The 14412-nt window shown below is 62.3% G+C and overlaps 1 protein-coding gene across 1 annotated transcript; it reads right to left on the bottom strand.

The window, feature by feature from the left end:
* Positions 1–1913: 1913 nt before the first annotated feature.
* Positions 1914–12933, bottom strand: SCRT2 (scratch family transcriptional repressor 2). The gene is made up of 2 exons (XM_062202313.1): positions 12801–12933; positions 1914–2716 (listed from the first exon to the last, which is right to left on the bottom strand). Exons 1-2 carry the CDS (start codon positions 12931–12933, stop codon positions 1914–1916), a joined length of 936 nt encoding a protein of 311 aa, XP_062058297.1.
* Positions 12934–14412: the final 1479 nt, after the last annotated feature.

Below are 14412 nucleotides of genomic sequence, written 5' to 3'. Positions count from 1 at the left end.
CCTGCCATGCCCTCCCCCTCTCCCCTCCCCCATCACAAGGTCTGGAGGCGCTGGTGAGTGGCCAAAGTCCCTTTAATATCCCTGAATTGCGTTACAAGTAATACTGCTGAGAGTGGGGAGGGGATGGGGGTCTGGGGGTGACTTGGGGGAAGGAAAAGGGAGCGCCAAGCGCTCATACAAAATATGGCCAAAAGGCTTAGCATGCATGGAAAATTATTGCTGTCAGAAGTTCCTATTTACAGGGTCAACACCCTCCGTAATTGCTTCTGCAAGCCCTCGCCCTCCCGCCGTCGCTGCTGCCTCCTTTCCCGGTGGGCCTGGAGCTGGCTGGAAAGGACCACCCACCTCTCTGAAGGCCCAGGGCCCTTCCGGTCTGCACGGTGGCTGGTGGACAGGGGTGGCGGAGGAGGGTCCTTGGAGGAGTCTGGACTCCTGCCCTTGGGTTGGGGGCAAAGGCGTGTGCTTAAAGCAGAGGGGCCGGGCCGTGCGCGTGGAGGCGTGTGCTTCTTCCTCGCCCGGGCCTGCGGAAGCGCGGCGGCAGAGGAGGTAGTGGCGGCCAACGGGCGGGGGCTGGCAGCCCCCGCCCCTCTGCCCGGGACAGTTGCATAGACGTGGCCGGGAGAGAGCGCTCCTCCCGGGGCGCGGGCCAGAGGCCCCAGTGGGGTCCGGGGCTCAGTCGGTCCCTGGAACCTGGGGTCCTGGACAAGAGGAATAAACAGGAAACAAACGAGGATCCCCCTCTCCCAGCTCCCTGGAGCCGAGCGGAGGGCTCAGGAGGGCGGGGACCTGCCCCATGACAGGACCTCCTGAGGTCGCCACGCTGCCCTGGTTGAGGGTCAGCAGGCCACGCCTCCCGTTCTAGCGTCCCCTTCCTTAGCAAGGCTCTGGGGCGAGGGTTCCCCTGAGACCCGAGACAGAGTGTGTGTGTGTGTGGGTGTGTGTGGCAGGGGGAGTCCTCTATGGCCTTCGTCCCTCTCCGTGCCTGGCTTCCTGATCCACCAGTCCAGCTGGGGAAGCCAGTCTGTCCCTGGGGGAGGCCGAGAGATTAAATAGACTCATAAATAAATAAATACATAAATACGCAAATAAATAACGAGGAGGGCCCAGCCGGACCGGGGGAAGGGCGCGGGTGAGGCCTCCAGACTTCGGCCAGTACTGGAGTCCTGGGATGGGAAAGTGCGCAGAGGCCCCGGGGGAGGGCAGCTCGAGGCTGGAGACCCCCGAGAGAGGGGCTTACCTTAGGGGCGCGGCCCTGAGCCCGCTCTCTCTGTTGGGGGAAACTCGGAGGTGAGGTCTGCTAGGGAGGAGGGGATCTGGGAGCGAGTGATGAGAACCCCGGGGTCTGGCGAGTGGAGCGTGCGTGTGTGGTGCGTGCGCGTGTGGGGCGAGGGCTGTGAATGGCACGGACGGGTTCAGGGCAGACCGGGAGATCCGACTCGCAGAGGAGCACACACCAGGAGACCCAGCCGAGAGGCCAGAGAATGGTCTGGGGTTGGACTGGGGTCTGAGGGCTGCCAGGGGCTGGTGGGTACACCGAGGCTGGCCTGGGGGGGTCAAGGGAAGGTCTGCGCCTCCGCTGAGAAGAGAGAGAAGGGCAGAGGTGAGGCGGCGCAGGGTCTGGGCGAGAGAAACTTCCGGCTCCGGGGCTTGGGAGAGGTGCGGACCTGGTGCCTGAGTTGGGAGCCTTGAAGGCCTTGGACAGGAGGTGGAGGTCCGAGCGGTGGCCGGAAAGGACGGCGTGGGTCAAGGGGCGCGGGGACAGGCCGTGCCGGAAGTGAGATGTGAGTTCTGGGCCGGGCTGGGGGTGCCCACGGGCAGCGTGGCCAGGGGACTGCAGCTGGGGCTGGAGAGGGCGCTGCGGGCGCAGGCGGTGGGGAGCCCGGGGCACGCGGCGCGCGGGCCAGGCAGCAGGCTCAGCTGGCCGCGCCGGCGGGGGGCGGCGGGGGCGGCTCGGCGCCCTTGACGCAGGCGGCCTCGCAGTGCTTGTGGAGGTAGGACTTGAGCGCGAAGCTCTTGTCGCACTGGCGGCAGCGGTAGTGCTTGAACGCCGAGTGCGTCTGCATGTGCGCGCGCAGGTTGGAGCGGTCGGCGAAGGCCTTGCCGCAGTGCGCGCAGCCGAACGGCTTCTCGCCCGTGTGCGAGCGCATGTGGCCCTGCAGCAGCCAGGGCCGCGAGAAGGCCTTGCCGCACACGCCGCACTTGTGGCGCAGGTTGTGTGTCAGCACGTGCATGGCGAGCGCGGGCATGGACACGTACGCCTTGCCGCACGTCGGGCACTTGCGCGCCAGCTGGCTGTCCAGGCTGCGGTGCGTCTGCTTGTGGCGGCTCAGGTTCGACGACGTGGCGTACGTCTTGCCGCACTCGGCGCACGCGTGCCGGTGCCCGCCGCCCGCCGACGCCCCCGTGCGCCCCGCGCGCCCCCCGGCGCCGCCACCGCCGCCGCCACCGTCCCCGGCGCCGCCCGCGTCCCCGCCGCCCCCGCCCCGGCGCCGCCGCGAGCGCCCGTCCGAGATGAAGAAGGCGTCCATGGAGTAACTGTCGGTCACGGCCGCCTCCCCGCGGAAGTAGCGCGCCGACAGGCTCGACTGCGGGCTCTCGGGGTCGCTGTATTCCTCCGGCGCCGCCGGCGGGTACGCGGGCTCTGCCGGCGCCAGCTCCAGGCCAGGCTTTTGGTCGGCATCGTAGCTGCTCGGAGGCAGGCAGTGCGGGGCGTAACCTGGAGGGGCGAGAAGTGCAGGAGGCGCGGGGGGCGTTGAGGACCAGCTCCCCAGGAGGGCGTCCCGCTCCGGGCGAGCCACTCCCGCGCCCCGCAGCGTGCCCTGGCAGCTCTTGGGCGAGGATGGCCGCTGGGAGGCCTCTGGTCGCAGGCGTGCGCCTCAGCTCCCAGGGTTGGGTTCCTGGGTCCAGATCGTTCTCTCCCACCCCGTGGAGCGTACGCCCCCGTGCTTTGCTGCTGGCTTCGCCTTCACGGTCACCCGAGGTGCTCAGAGCCACGCGGTGAAGAGCTTACTGCCATACCCACTTTGCAGATAGAAAAACTGAGCCACAGGGGTCCACAGCAAGCAGGCTAAGCTTACAACTGCTAAGTGGTGGGGCCGACAAGGTTGAGACGTAGCAGTCTGAGCGAGAGGCCCCTGCGTTTTCCCACAACACTGCTGGTCCTGCCCTGCAACTTCCTCTCGTCTCAGTTTTTCCATCTGCAAAATGGAGCTTGTGATTGGACAACCGCCCCCAGCGTGGTTGGAAGGACTGAGTGGAGAGAGGAAGGTGCCGTGCAGGCCCCGTACACACGAGCAGACTGCTCAGGCAGCTGTCCCAGGGTCCCCCCTGCCCAGGGAGGAAGGTGACGGAGGAGCACGCCGGAGTTGCTGTGGGGGGGGGGGGTGGCTGCTCCAGGGAGGCAGTTTACTTTGCCTGAGAGAGTGACTTCATTGCAGACGACTTAATTGTCTGCCTTTGATGGCTGTGTGATGGATACTTGTCACCCCCACGCATCCCAGTCCCGTCAGAGCCACCTCCCAAGTGTGTGGCAGGCCCTGCTCCCCTGGAAGTCTTCCTGACTTACCTTTCCTCCTCTCTGCACCTGGGCCGGAGCTGGACCAGAAACCCCCTCTGCCATGGGCTCCAGCTGGGGCAGGCCGGGGCTCTCCCGGGGGGTTCCGTGGGGGCCACCCTGATTTGGCTCTGCCTCCTCTGATCTACCTGGTTCTAGCACCTTTGCAGAGTGCCCCCCCCACCCCCGGGGTGGGCTCCCTGCAGTCTCTGGCAGGTACTGAGTAAAGGAATCCTCCGGGCAGGTAGTTACTGAGCGAACAGCCGAGGAGAGGCCCCTGTGGGACGTTTCAGGGCTGGGGTGCGGCAGGGCTGGAGACTGGACCCTCTCCTCCTGACCTCTGAGACCTCAGGTCTGGTTGCCCTTCCCCGAGCCTCCCCCGACTGAAGCGAGCAGGCGGACGAGGGTGTTGTAAGCGGGGACCGGGATTCCGAGGTGGCGGTGGGAACCGGTGGGAGCGGGTGGGGCCGGGATTCCGAGGTGGCGGGCAGGCAGACGTGCGGCTGAGCACCATGGGCAGCTTCTGTTCCCTCCCACAGCCTGGCTGAGTCAGCCTCTGGGCCCTTGCCTCTCTCCTGGCATTTGGGGTGTCACAGGGTGAAGTCTGTCTCCCAGCCCTGTAGGCGAGGCTGCACCCTTGTTTTTATCCTCTGTTCCTGCAGCGGCTGGCACAGAGCTCTTTGTACACAGAAGTAATTGGGGAGTGTGGGAGTGGAGGACTCAGTAGGAAGTGGCTTTGTGGTCAGATGGGGGAGGGGGGGAGAGTGGTGGTGGCATTTTTTTTTTTAACGGGGGTGGGGCTCGGTGAGCAGGCTCTTAGCGTCCCATTCCTCCCCTCCCATCTGCTGTTGGTCGGGAGTGTCTTGCTTCCCACCCCAGGACCCAGCGCGCTCACAGAATGTTCAAACCAAGTTCGGTACCCATTGGGCCCTCCCAGACCCCTCCTTCTCCCTCTGTCTTTGCTCACGTTGTAACCACGAATAATCGTGACAGCTGCCATTTATTGCACACTCGCTGTGTGCCAGGCTCTGGGCTAAGGACTTCACTGCCAACCTCTCCCTGAGTCCTCACGACGGTACTCTTGCTGCAGTTAAGGGGCACCAGGTGCACAGGGGTTGGGGGCACCTGCTCAAGGGGTGGAGCCAGGGTGGGAACCCGCTGTTCTGTTCCCCTGTTTCCCACACGCTGGGAGGGCCCTGGGAGGGGTATGGCTGGGGTGCTCACCCCAGCAGCCATAGGCAGTTGAGGACCGAGTGATACGGATTTGCCAGGCCAGCCTCACTCCCCAGCCCAGTGGGGTCTGCTGGGGGCAGGGCCAGTCCACCTGGGCTCTGGACCGTTCTCTACTTCATGTGGTCCCGGACCGTGGCATGGGAAGGGCTGTTTGGTTTTCTGACCCAGAGTCCCGCTGGGTGACCTTGGACGAGTCAGTGTGTGCCTATGCCTTGAGTCTCTTTTCTGGAAATGGGAATAGTGTGGGATCTGTCTGGGGTGGTACCTGGCCAGTGGTGCGTGGTATTATATAAAAACATGATTTACTGGCCCAGAGCACTATTTTTGTGTTTGCCTGGATTGAGTTTGGCTTTCCCAGTCCCAGCTGGGTGACCTCGGACAAACTGCTTGACTTCTCTGTGCCTCTGTGGTAGAGAGCCCACCAATAAACAAGCAGTAAGGAGACAGAGTGACCAAACTTACACTTAGGTGTGAGCCCCCCCTCACCTATGATGTGAAGGCCCTCTACCCTCGGGACTGCGCGGTTGATGCCATTTTATGGAAGAGAAACCAAGGCACGAGGACGGGAAGGAACAGGCCGAAGGTTGTGCAGCCAGGATTCCCACCCAGGGCCTGGCACACGGAACCCGCGGCGTGAGTTGGCTGTTAGGAGCAGCACTCCCAGCGTCCCCAGATGGGTTTCAGTGCTGCTGGTTTCTTGGCGTTCACCCGGACACATCCTGTTGCTGCTCTCCTCGCCTTTCTCTCTCTCTCACTCAGGATGCTAGTTCCCTGGCCATGTTCTGATGAAAAACTGCTACGGGAACAGGATGGCGCTCACTCCAGCTGGGTGCTCTGCTGTGGTGCCCTCTGCTGGCGGCCCACAGCACTGCAGCGCCTTTCTTCTGCGGGGCTCTTGACGCTAGGAGTGTAGCAAAGGCCGGTGTGGGTGTGGAGCTGCCTTCAGGACAGGAATTTCGGGCCCGGGCCTGATGTGCAGTGGCCGGGGGGTTTGCATAAGCCTCATCACAAAGGCGGTGTGGTTATGTCGGGAGGAGGTGGTCCTAGCTGGCCAGGTTGTGTGGCCTCTCTGCGCCTGGCCTGTACAGGGGAGAGGATTGGCGGGGATGCTATAAAGACCCTCTCTGCAGCCTGTCTGAATCAAGGCGCTGTGTCCCCTTCGCCTGCTTCTCCTGCTCCCTGCCCCCTTCTCAGCTCCACAGGCATCTGCAGAGCGGCCTTCACCACAGGCCTGGGTGAGCGAGTGCCCGTGACGTGCTGAGGACAACGCCTGGTGCACAGGAGGCTCTCAGGCTGTTGTTAGTGTTGTGGTGATGATTGTTCCCGCCTTTTCTGGCCGTGCCCTTCCGGTCTGACGGAGTGAAGGAGATATGCATGGCTGTGCCAGGCTGCTCTGTGACCTTGGGCAACCGCCTCACCTCTCTGGGCCCCTGCCCTGGAGAATCCCAGGGGACACTGAAGCCACGCTCTAATCTATGCATGGAACCCAGAGGCCTTCCCCACCCCCCAGCCAACATATTGAGACAGGACTCTGGCTTTAGTCCCGACAGAAGCAGAGACAAGCAGGGACCCTGAGGAAAGAGACTTGGCCGTTGCACACAGACCCTAGCTGTGTGACCTTAGGCAATCCCCACAGCCTCTCTGGGCTCAGATCTCCTGTTAGAGGGCTGAGGAGCAGAGCCTTCCCTGTCATGTAGGGCTGTGGGGAGGGCCCAGAAGCAATTTGGAGATGTGCACTTGCACCTTGATAGCATTGTGTTTCCTGGCCCAAGAGTCTTGTTGATGCTTCAGCTCAAAGGGCCAGAGTCCACTGGGAGAAAAAAAAAAAGAATCTGGGGGCTGGCATTGTGGTGTAGTGGATTAAAGCCACGGCCTGCAGTGCTGGCATCCCATATGGGCGCCAGTTCGAGTCCCAGCTGCTCCACTTCCAAGCCAGCTCTCTGCTATGGCCTGGGAAAGCAGTGGAGGATGGCCCAAGTGCTAGGGCTGCTGCACCCGCATGGGAGACCTGGAAGAAACTCCTGGTCCCTGGCTTTAGCTGGCCCAGCCCCAGCTCTTGAGGCTTTTTGGGGAGTGACCAGTGGACAGAAGATCTCTCTGTATCTCCTCTCACTCTCTTTCTGTAAGTCTGTCTTTCAAAGAAATCTGAAAAAAAAAAAAAAAAATCTGTGCCTAAGGGAGCAGTGGGAAGGGGAGTGTGTGAGAACTGAGGCCTTAGCCCCCTGCCTGGCTCCTGGGTGGGGTGGGGGGTGATCCCAAGTGCCAGCCCTCGAAGAGGTCCAGAGAGGGTTTGCCCAAGGTCACTGGAGCACAGGGCAGCTTTGCACCCCTCCAAAGCCTGTGTTTTTGCCAAAAGCTGGAGGTTGCTGGGGGAGAGGAGGGGGGTTTCAGTGAGCAGGGCGGGGTAAGTGGGGCTGGGCTCATATCTTACGAGATGGTGGAGTGTTGCGGCAAGCACAAGCTGATGTTCTAGAAAATTCTCTGGCCCTTCTATGTTTTTGCAAATAATACTTAGTAATGACAACACTTATTGAGCACTTACTGTGTACCAGGCACCTTCCTAAGTGCTTTAAGGTGCATTAGCTCCTGTCCAAGGTCACTGCCTCCCCACGCCCTTGTTCCGCAGGAGCTGAAGCCGAGAGAGAGAGAGAGGCCCCCAGCCACCTTCAGGTCACAAGCCAGTTCCTGGCAGAGCTGGACTGGCCTTTGGAAAAGTGGAGCTGGTCCAGACTCCCAGGGCGCCTGACTTCCTCCAGGGAGTTCCTGGGCTCCGGTCCCACCTCCCTGTCCAGAGACGGGCAGCCAAGAGGGGCCCAGCAGCAGGCCAGCTTCCCAGGCAGCCCGGTTTCCCGAGGAGGCTCGGCCCCGCTGGGCGGCGGGGCTGCAGGGGCTGCTGCATGGGTATATTTAGCGCTGCTGCTTGCTGTGCCAGGGCCTCGGGCCTCGAGATTCAGCCCCAGCCAGCGGAGCAGGAAGCCAGGTCTGTCAGCAGCAGAGCGAGATAAAAATAGTTCCTCCTGTCTGTTCACAGAGCTGGGCAAAGGGGCTGCATACCTCCCCCTCCCCTGACCGCAGCATCTTTGTTAGCGCTTCCCTGGGCACTGGACCAGAAATGACACCCACCTCCTCCAAAGGCCTGGCAGCTGGTGCGTCTGCCCACGGAGGGGGTGTCCCTGAGCCCAGATGAGCAGAGGCCACAGTGAAGTCTGGCCTACCATGCCCAGGGCTGAAGGGCATGGGACTGATGCCCACTGACCCAGGCTCTGGGAGCTTCTGGAACATTCCAGGGTCTCTCCCCACCAACCCCACCTCCTGGAATTCCCCATGCAATGGTCTTCCCTGACTGTGACCCAATTCCTGTGGCCCACAGGGAGGTCCACAGCTCTGCAGGAATCAATAAGAGGCTTTTTAAGGAGGCAGCGGAGGCTGGAGTGAGCAGCTCACCGTCCAGAATGGCCCAGCCCCGGCTGGTGGATAAGGGTGTGCTGTGCAGTGTCCCGCCTCCTCTCCCGGTCTCCCTCTCTCCCTGAGGGTGGACACTGAACTCCAGGGGAGGCCACAGCTGGGAAGGTGGCCAGAGGCCTGGGGGCCTCACCGCTCTCAGCAGCAGTGCATCCCCCACCCCCCCAGGCATCCCTAGTCTGTGCGGATGAAGCTCCCAGCAGAGTCCAGCACTGTGCTCCTGAGCTGACCCTCCCCTGCCCTCCCCACCCTCTGCCTGCTGTGCGTGTGGCCTGAGAGCCTTCGGGTGTATAAATTGCTGCACCGGCACAGGGGCTTGCTCTCCCCGGGAGCCAGAGCTGGACACTCCCTACCTGGCTCCCCTGCAACCCCAGGCTTTAGGGGAACCTTGGACCCCCACCTTCCATGTCCCTCCTGGGTCCTCCAGTCCCCACTCTCCTGAACGCCGTGAATTCATAGCTAAGTCGGATTTCTAGTCCATGGAAAGTCACAGCCAAAGTAGATCATGTCCACTGCTTGAGTTCATGAGAGGGGAAACTAGCTGGAGTGGGGAAGACCAGGTCGAGACCACACAGGAAGCCAATAAGGGGGTCTAAGCCTCGAACTCAGCCAGCTGTGAGAGTCCGTCCATGTCCTTGGACTGGGAATTGGACCTGGGTCTTGAATGTTGATCCCAACCTGTTTCTAGACATTGAAACTTGAACTTGGACCTGAACCTGTAACCTCAGATATTTATCTTGCTCCTGTACCTCAAGCCTGGTCCTAGATCTGAAGTTGGACCCGATATTAGACCTGGATGCTGGACTGGGTGTTGGGCCTGAAGCTAGACTTTGAACGTCTGATGTGTCAGTAACCTGGACCTTGGACCCGGACTAGGACCAAGATGCCAGGGGAGGTGGTGCTTATGGGCGATGCACATGGGCCTGCGGCATGTCCTTGGGCATCTCCCCTGCCTTCTCTGGGCTCCCTCTGCCAGGGGACTGGTGCAGCAGCCCTTTTGCAGCCCTGCTCCCCAGATGCTCTTTCTGAGGCGTGGGGTAGAAGATTTGCAGCAGCTGGGGCACTCGGCCTTGCCTGGAGCGACTACCTGGCGCCGACAGAGGGAGTGAGAGGAAGTGGGCGCTGGTATAATGTGGTCGACTAGATAAGCCCATGGGTAGACGTAGGAGCTCTTCCTCAGCCTGCTGGCGGGGGCTTACTGTAGCTGCAGAGAGCAGACAACTGCGCTATTGGATTGGCATCGATCCCTCCTCTGCCTGGGTCGGATGCACTCTGAGAGCGTATGGGGGTAGCACAGGGCCAGGGTGCAGAGGGAGGGGGCCCTGGCACCCAGCTGGGGTTCAGAATTGAGTGTGAGAGGAGATGGACCCTCCAGAAGATGTCCTTGGCAGGGGGCCCCGAGACCACCAACATGCAGATGGATGAGCAGCTGCCTTCTCTGGGGCAGCTGAGAGTCCCTGCATCCCCCAGGGCAGGGGCCTGGGGCCACGGCGGCTGGGCTTGGTGGAAGGCGAGGTTCTGAGAGGGTTGGGAGGATGTGAGTTGGCAGCTCACCGGGAGACGGAACCGATGCTCGGATTCACCCAGGGGAGAAGCAGGAGCTGGAGGAGCAGGGGAGGTAGAGCAGCGTTTTATCAGAGGGGACGCAAGAGCAGAGCTTGGCTCCTTGTCTGGGGGAGCTTTGCAGAGAGATCTGGATGATTTTCCAGATCTGAAAAGGAAGAGAGTAGGGAGGCAAAGAGCATTGTTCGTGTGTGTGTGTGTGTGTGTAGCCCTCCAGGAATTCTCCGGCATTCCCAGGCATTTCTGGAGCAGGGGCTACATCTCTCCTTTAGGGTCCTGGAGCCTGTGGCTTCTCTGACCCCCACATTCAGTGGTTCCCTCTGTCCCCTCCTCAACCTCCTGCCCCGCCCCCCCGCCTGCCTCAGCCTCAGCCTCAGCCTGACCCTGCAGCCAGAGCTGCAGGAATGGCTTGTAAGAGGATCTTTCTAATAACTGGAACTATCTCCAGCCCCAGGCCCTCCCTCCGCCCACACTCCCCCCCTCCCTCCCTCCCTCTCTCTCCTCGTCTCCCCCCTCCCTCCTCTCTTTCTCCTTGTTTACCCAGCACTCACGCACGCTGGGAGAGAAAAACGTCGGCTCAGCAATTTTTCGCACTTCCCTCAAACGCTCAGCAAGGTTATTTCCGGCAGAGTGGAGACAACGGAGCACCAGGAGCCCGGCTCTCCCAGGACCCCCAGCACTGCCCCCCTCACCACTGGCCATGGAGTGAGGGAGCCCTCACTGCCTGGTCTGGCCACACCCAGGGGGGAGAAGAGGCCCCGGAAATGCGCCAAGGTGGCCTGTGTTTCTTGCTCATCCCCAGGCTCAAAGGGTCACAGTCCCCGCCGCCCCTCATCCCTGGCCCTGACTGTCTGACGCAGACACTGCCGAGGTGGCCTGGTCAGGGTGCCTGTCCTCACCACAGAGCAGCCTGCAGAGACTGAAGCCCAGAAAAGTGCCCGATCCCAGAGCCCCTGCCACCCTGAGCCACGGCGTGTGTGCTCACAGTTCCCCAAGGAAACCCTGACCACCAGACCCTCTGTCACACATCCCCACGCCTGCCATGCCATACTTGACCTTCACAGAAGCTCAACACATCAGAGTTGGGAGGATGCTTAGTTCATGGCATCTTTCACTGCCGGGAGGCTGAGGACCAGGGGTGGGGAGGCACTTGCCCAAGGTCACACAGCAAGTCAGCCATGTGCAGCTCAGGCTTCCCAAGTCCTGGGCCAGGCGTGCTTTGAGGACAGCCTCAGGAGAACCCAGAGGCCAAGGCTGGAGCCCTGTGCAACTACAGGGACAAAGACAAAGGTGGCCCTAGGGTGTCAGACCCCAGGGGAACTCCACAGCAACACTGCTGTTGGTACTGCCCCTGCCCTGCTACCCACCACTCACTCAGAGGCTCCTTTCAAAGCTTTTTCTTTGGACTGAATTCAAGGCAAGACGTCGCTGCCTCCCCCGTGCGGAGCAGCCTGCAGTTCTGGCTGTGTGTGGGAAATTCTCTGGGTTTCCTCAGCTGGCCCGAGGAGAGGACCAGAGGGGCTTCAGGGAGTGGGAGCCCAGAGCTTGGTGTCAGCCCCTGCTGGACCCGTTTCCCAGTCGCACAGCTATGATCTCTTCTCCCAGCTCCCAGCACACACTCCCCAGCCTTGGCGTGGCCCCAGATGGCTTAGCTCTGTTCTGCTATCTCTCAGCCCAGCCCAGCCCTATTCGTGGGCTTCTGCCTCTGGCCCCAAGAGGCACCAGGGTCAAGAACCGAGGACAGTGGGATATGGGACCTGCAGGCAGAGAAGGAGCTTTGCTCCTGGGGATCTGGGAGAGGCTAGGGGCCGAGGGGCTGTGGCTGGATCCCTGCTCACACCTCAACTTCTTTGACCTTGATGAGGTCACACAGCCCTTTGCCCAGCACCCTCTCTCGCCTGGCTTGGCAGAGTGATGGAATGTGGCCAGTGCTTGGAAATCCCTGAGGTGGGAGCCCCCACCCTCCTGGGCTCCTGTCTTTGCCGTTTCAGCTCCCCCCTTGTCCTCAGCCCTTTCTTCTCTGCTCTCCTCTCCCTCCCTCCCTCTCCAAAGCTGCTGCCACATGTGATGCCAGATATCTCACTGCCAAAGGGGGCACGTTCTTCGCCGGCACCTGCCGTGCTCGGGGACCCTCGGAGGAGAACCCCGTTGTGATCCCCTGGAGGCAGATCGGGACCACAGAAACGGCCCCTGCTGCTTCTCCCTGTGCACCCCTTTCTGGGTCTGAACGACCTCTCTTGTCCCCCACACCCTCGTCCCTGCAGAAACTTGCTCTGAGAAGAGGTGGAGTGGGGTGGGGGCAGGGGAGGCTGACAAGGAGCAGCAGGGTTGGCTGTGGAGGGGGTGAGACGCTGGAGGTGGGGAGGGAGGGAAGACCGGGGACTCGGGAACCACTTTGGGGGAACCCCTTCCAGGAACCCTGTCTCCCTGGCAGTCCCCAGGACAGACTCAGCCTTTGGCAGGCATGCGGAGAGGGTAACAAAAGAGTTGTTCAGTGAGGGGGGCCTCTTGTGGGGGCCTCTTATGGTCTGGCACTGCTGAGGGAGCAAATTTAAAGGTGCCCCCAAGACCACCCCCGTCCCCAGGGACTGCCAGCCCCAGCGCCTTACCTCCCCCACTAGCAGGGCACACACACCGGTCTCTCCCTGTGGCTTCACCTTGCCGGTGCATTGCACCCCCCCCCGCGCCTCCCCCCACCTCCGCTCTGGCCCCTCCCCAGCTCCCTCTCTGTTTCTCCTCACCCCCTCACTCCAGCCCCATTCTGGGGCCACAACTTTCAAAGTCTCGGCTGGCGCGTGGCCGCGGGATGGGCCGCCTCTGCGACTTTCCCTTTGTACCACGCAGCCCCTGCCGCGCCCGGCCGGCCCTGGGGAAGCCCAGGAGGCGCACACCGCCCGCGATCTCCTCCCGGGCTTCCCCGCCGCGCGCGCCCCTCCTCGCGGCTCAAGTTGGGGAGGGCTTCCGCCCCCGCTCCTCCGGTCCCACTCACCGTTGTCCCCGGGAGGCCCCCGGGCGCCAGGCAGCACGTAGGCAGTCTCCAAGGGGTGGTAGGTGGGGGCCGGCGCCCCGCTGCACTGGAAGCCGTCCCCTTTGATCTTCTTCACCAGGAAGGAGCGCGGCATGGTGCGGCCCGCGGGGGGCTCGGCGGGGGCACTTGCGTGGGGCCCTGGTGGGGGGAGGCGGCCAGCGGGCGCGATTGGCTGTCCGCGCGGGCTTTCAGCACTGGACAGCTCCCAGCGGGCGGGCGGGCGGGCGGGTGGCCGCCCCGGCTGGAGCTCCGGCTCCGGCTCGGCTCGGGCTCGGGCTCGGCGGCGGCGGCGCACAGACAGGCGACCGCAGGAGCTGCGCTCAGCACTCCGGCTGCCGGCTTTATATGGGACGCAGGCTGGAGGAGATCAGGTGGTCCCCTAGCAATGGAACTGTTCAGCGCTCTAATCCATCAAATGTCCCCCAGGACAATCGCTGCGCACACGTTCCCTTGAACCGGCGGCGGTGGGGGCAGGCCAAGCGCAGGGAGCAGCGGGCAGGCAGGAGGCGAGAAAGGGCGAGAAAGGCGCAGAGAGAGACGGAGAAAGGGGAGTGTGTGTGTGTGTGTGTGTGTGTGTGTGTGTGAGAGAGAGAGAGAGAGAGAGAGAGAGAGAGAGAGAAACATACACGGAGAGAGGTGGAAATAGAAGCAGAGACCAAGCTAAGGACAAAAAGACACAAGAGAGAAACAGAGAAAGAAAGAGATGGAGAGACTCGCGCACCCACGGGAGGGAAAGAGCTCCAAACACACAAAAAGGAAGCTCCCCGCCCCCAGATGCAAAGAAAGGAAAGGAAAAGTACAAACTAGAAGGAGAGGTGGAGGGGAGCAGAGGAGCGCAGCCCCAAGCAGGCGGGGTTCAGGCCCATGGGGACACCGGGCAGGGGGTGCCCAGCAGGGTGTGCGCTGGCTGGCGGCAGCCCTGCTGCCCACAGGCCTCTCTCTCTCCCCCAGTTGTGAGTGGCCAGCGTGGACACTCAGCTTTAACTGAGGAGAGCCCCCTCTCCCAGCTTGGGCTCCCACTGGAGCCCCCTGTTGGGTTTGGGGTTCAACTTTTTCTGCCAGAACTGATGGTGCTGGGGAGCAGGTGCCCCCATGTCGTAGCCTGCCTCGCTCAGCCCGTGCTGCTCCGGTGCCTTGCTCGGGCGGGCGCTGCAAGAGGAAGTGAAAATCGCCCAGTAATTAATTTCCCTGCTGCCGGGGGGTGGTAGTTTTGACACATCCGAGGCTGTGTCTTTCCCTGAAGCGGGGAGCAGACAATAGAGACACGTGGACGAGGAAGGGAGAGGGGGGAAGGGAGGGGGAGCGGGGCTCCTGCTGGAACTCTTTGCAGGTCAGCTCCTTTGTCTCCAGAAGGATCTGAACAGACCCCCACTCCCCCCAGTCCTGCCCAAACCAGGGGCAGCCCCCATATCTTGGCATAACTGGGGATCAGGAGAACTCAGCTCCTTGTGTAGAAGCTGCTGGGCCAAGCCCCAGTGTGGGGAGGGAGCCTCACTCAGCAAGTGTGGGGTAGCCAGTGCCCGAGTCTCAGGATGAGAGTCCAGGAGCACCAGGCTGTCCCTGGTCAGTGGCA

The sequence above is a fragment of the Lepus europaeus genome, chromosome 10 (genome assembly GCF_033115175.1).
Source record: "Lepus europaeus isolate LE1 chromosome 10, mLepTim1.pri, whole genome shotgun sequence".
NCBI classification, from domain to species: domain Eukaryota; kingdom Metazoa; phylum Chordata; class Mammalia; order Lagomorpha; family Leporidae; genus Lepus; species Lepus europaeus.
Note: the sequence above shows the minus strand (reverse complement) of the source record. Positions and strands in the feature narration are given on the sequence as shown.